Source organism: Alligator sinensis, unplaced genomic scaffold (assembly GCF_000455745.1).
Source record: "Alligator sinensis unplaced genomic scaffold, ASM45574v1 scaffold455_1, whole genome shotgun sequence".
NCBI lineage: Eukaryota > Metazoa > Chordata > Crocodylia > Alligatoridae > Alligator > Alligator sinensis.
Window position 1 is genome coordinate 442,928 of NW_005842142.1, and position 1,898 is coordinate 444,825.

General features: G+C 35.4%; 1 protein-coding gene across 1 annotated transcript in view; it reads right to left on the reverse strand.

The window, feature by feature from the left end:
• ARHGAP21 (Rho GTPase activating protein 21) overlaps positions 1 to 1,898 on the reverse strand; it is a 118,127-nt gene that overhangs the window by 21,061 nt on the left and 95,168 nt on the right. The window contains 1 exon segment of the mRNA XM_025206126.1: positions 1 to 25. This exon segment is cut by the window's left edge and continues 7 nt beyond it. Within this exon segment, the coding sequence (XP_025061911.1) occupies positions 1 to 25 (25 nt within the window).

The window sequence follows — 1,898 nt, forward strand, 5'->3', positions numbered from 1 at the left end:
TCAATGCTAGGGCTAGTCGGCTCATCTACAAGGTAATATGCAATAAATTAGGCATGTTAAATGCACTAATAAAAAGCTTGGACAAAACAGCATGCTGGACTTGTCTGTTCCCTGGAAGACCACAGATTAATATCACAAGCATCCAGCCTGTGAGACATCATGATTCCAGTTAATGTACACGGTTAAAAAGGCAGGTTTCATTAATGGAAAGTGTTGTAATTTTTTAAGGACAGACTAACATTTAACAGCACATCTGGGATAAGAGTAAAGAAAACCAGAACTGATTATAAATAGGTTAAGTAGAACCAATAAAACCGGAAATGGATGTTTGCTTTTTCAAATATTGTCCATGATTAAATAGTATGTTGATGATTAGTGTACATTTATAAACTTCTTACATATGTGAAACTAAACTCAAGAGAAATGGAATAGGGGTACTATTCTCCACATTAAAAACTGTACATACAAACCCCAAGAAATTGGTTAAACTAGTTTTCAAAAAAAAGCAGACAAAACATTTGAAACAGTAATACTTAAAAAGACATCCAAACCCCCATTTAAAAAAAAAAATTAAGCTAGTCTTTATACCTGAAAAGCTGCTACAGCTACCTACCAATGACCTCTTCCACTAGTTGCTCATACAAACGATTGCAGGCTGTACACATCCAACACCTCACACTCTCAATAGCTACAAGGGTCATTATGAAATATTCCAGAAAGTTTTAAGCATTCCCAAAGCTTCTGAGATGTGTCTCACCAAATGCAAAGTTTGAAAAATCTTCCACAATTTTTCTAGAGACAACTTACAAACGTCTTCAAAGATATACTAGAAATATTAGGAAAATGCTTCTATTCCAGTACTAAAGGTAGAGAAGAAAGATGGAGAGAAGATCATGAGCATGCTGCTGAACTGTACTGTATCATTAATATGTATGTATTCTAGGTGCTGTGAATTTTAATATGCAGAGCTTCTGAAAAGCCTATTGAAATCAGTAAGCATTCACGAACAGAGGTTTATTCTTTGCTTTGTGTGAACACAACTGCATGTACTGCATTGTGCTTTTCAAACAGTCACTAACAGTTCTGTTAAAAACAGTTGGCGCTTGTACCATCAATTTTTGGTAAAACTTATATTTTTAAAACAAAAGAAGTCATTGAAATCATGACAGGTTTAGTAACTTTAAATTTGTAATCTGTCACCAAAGGTAGGCGAGTCAAAAATTGGGGGAAAAAAAGTCTTACATAGAAAGACAGTAGTGTCCAGTATAAACAGCTGATCTGTGTTATTCAAATACTGGGGGAGGGGGGGGGACCACACATCAGAACTTACCAATGCAACCTAAAACTCTGGCAGTGAAACACAGTTAAAAGAAAAGCATATTTTTCTTAAAGCTAAAATATTTATCTAAAGAATTTCAAAGTTCTACTTGTTCCACAGAAGCAACTAGAGAGAGGAATAAATAATTTCTATATCATATCTTGGGGATGGGAAAAACCTAGTCAGTAAATTTTCCATTTTCAGAGTGATGCTAACTCCTCACGGTCCTATTTTCTCCCCTCCCCCTCTTCCCCACTGCTCTTTGATCATCCTTTCCAAGAGCAAAATCTATACCAATCCAAAAGCAGACCCTAAATTTGGACTAATGGAATCATACACTCAAATGAAAAATTCCAAAATTTTCATTAACCGATTGTTAAAAACAATTGGAAATATTCATTTTACAGCTGTTTTGAAGTCACAGACTTCACATCAGAATGTTTATAATTCCTACTCTACTTCTAAGCAAAAGGAAGGGAGAGAGCGCAAGAAAGAAAGTACAGTGCCGAGCACAATGGTACTTCTTGATGCCATCACACAACTATATATATATATAGTATATGCCCCTTCGATGGGGGGG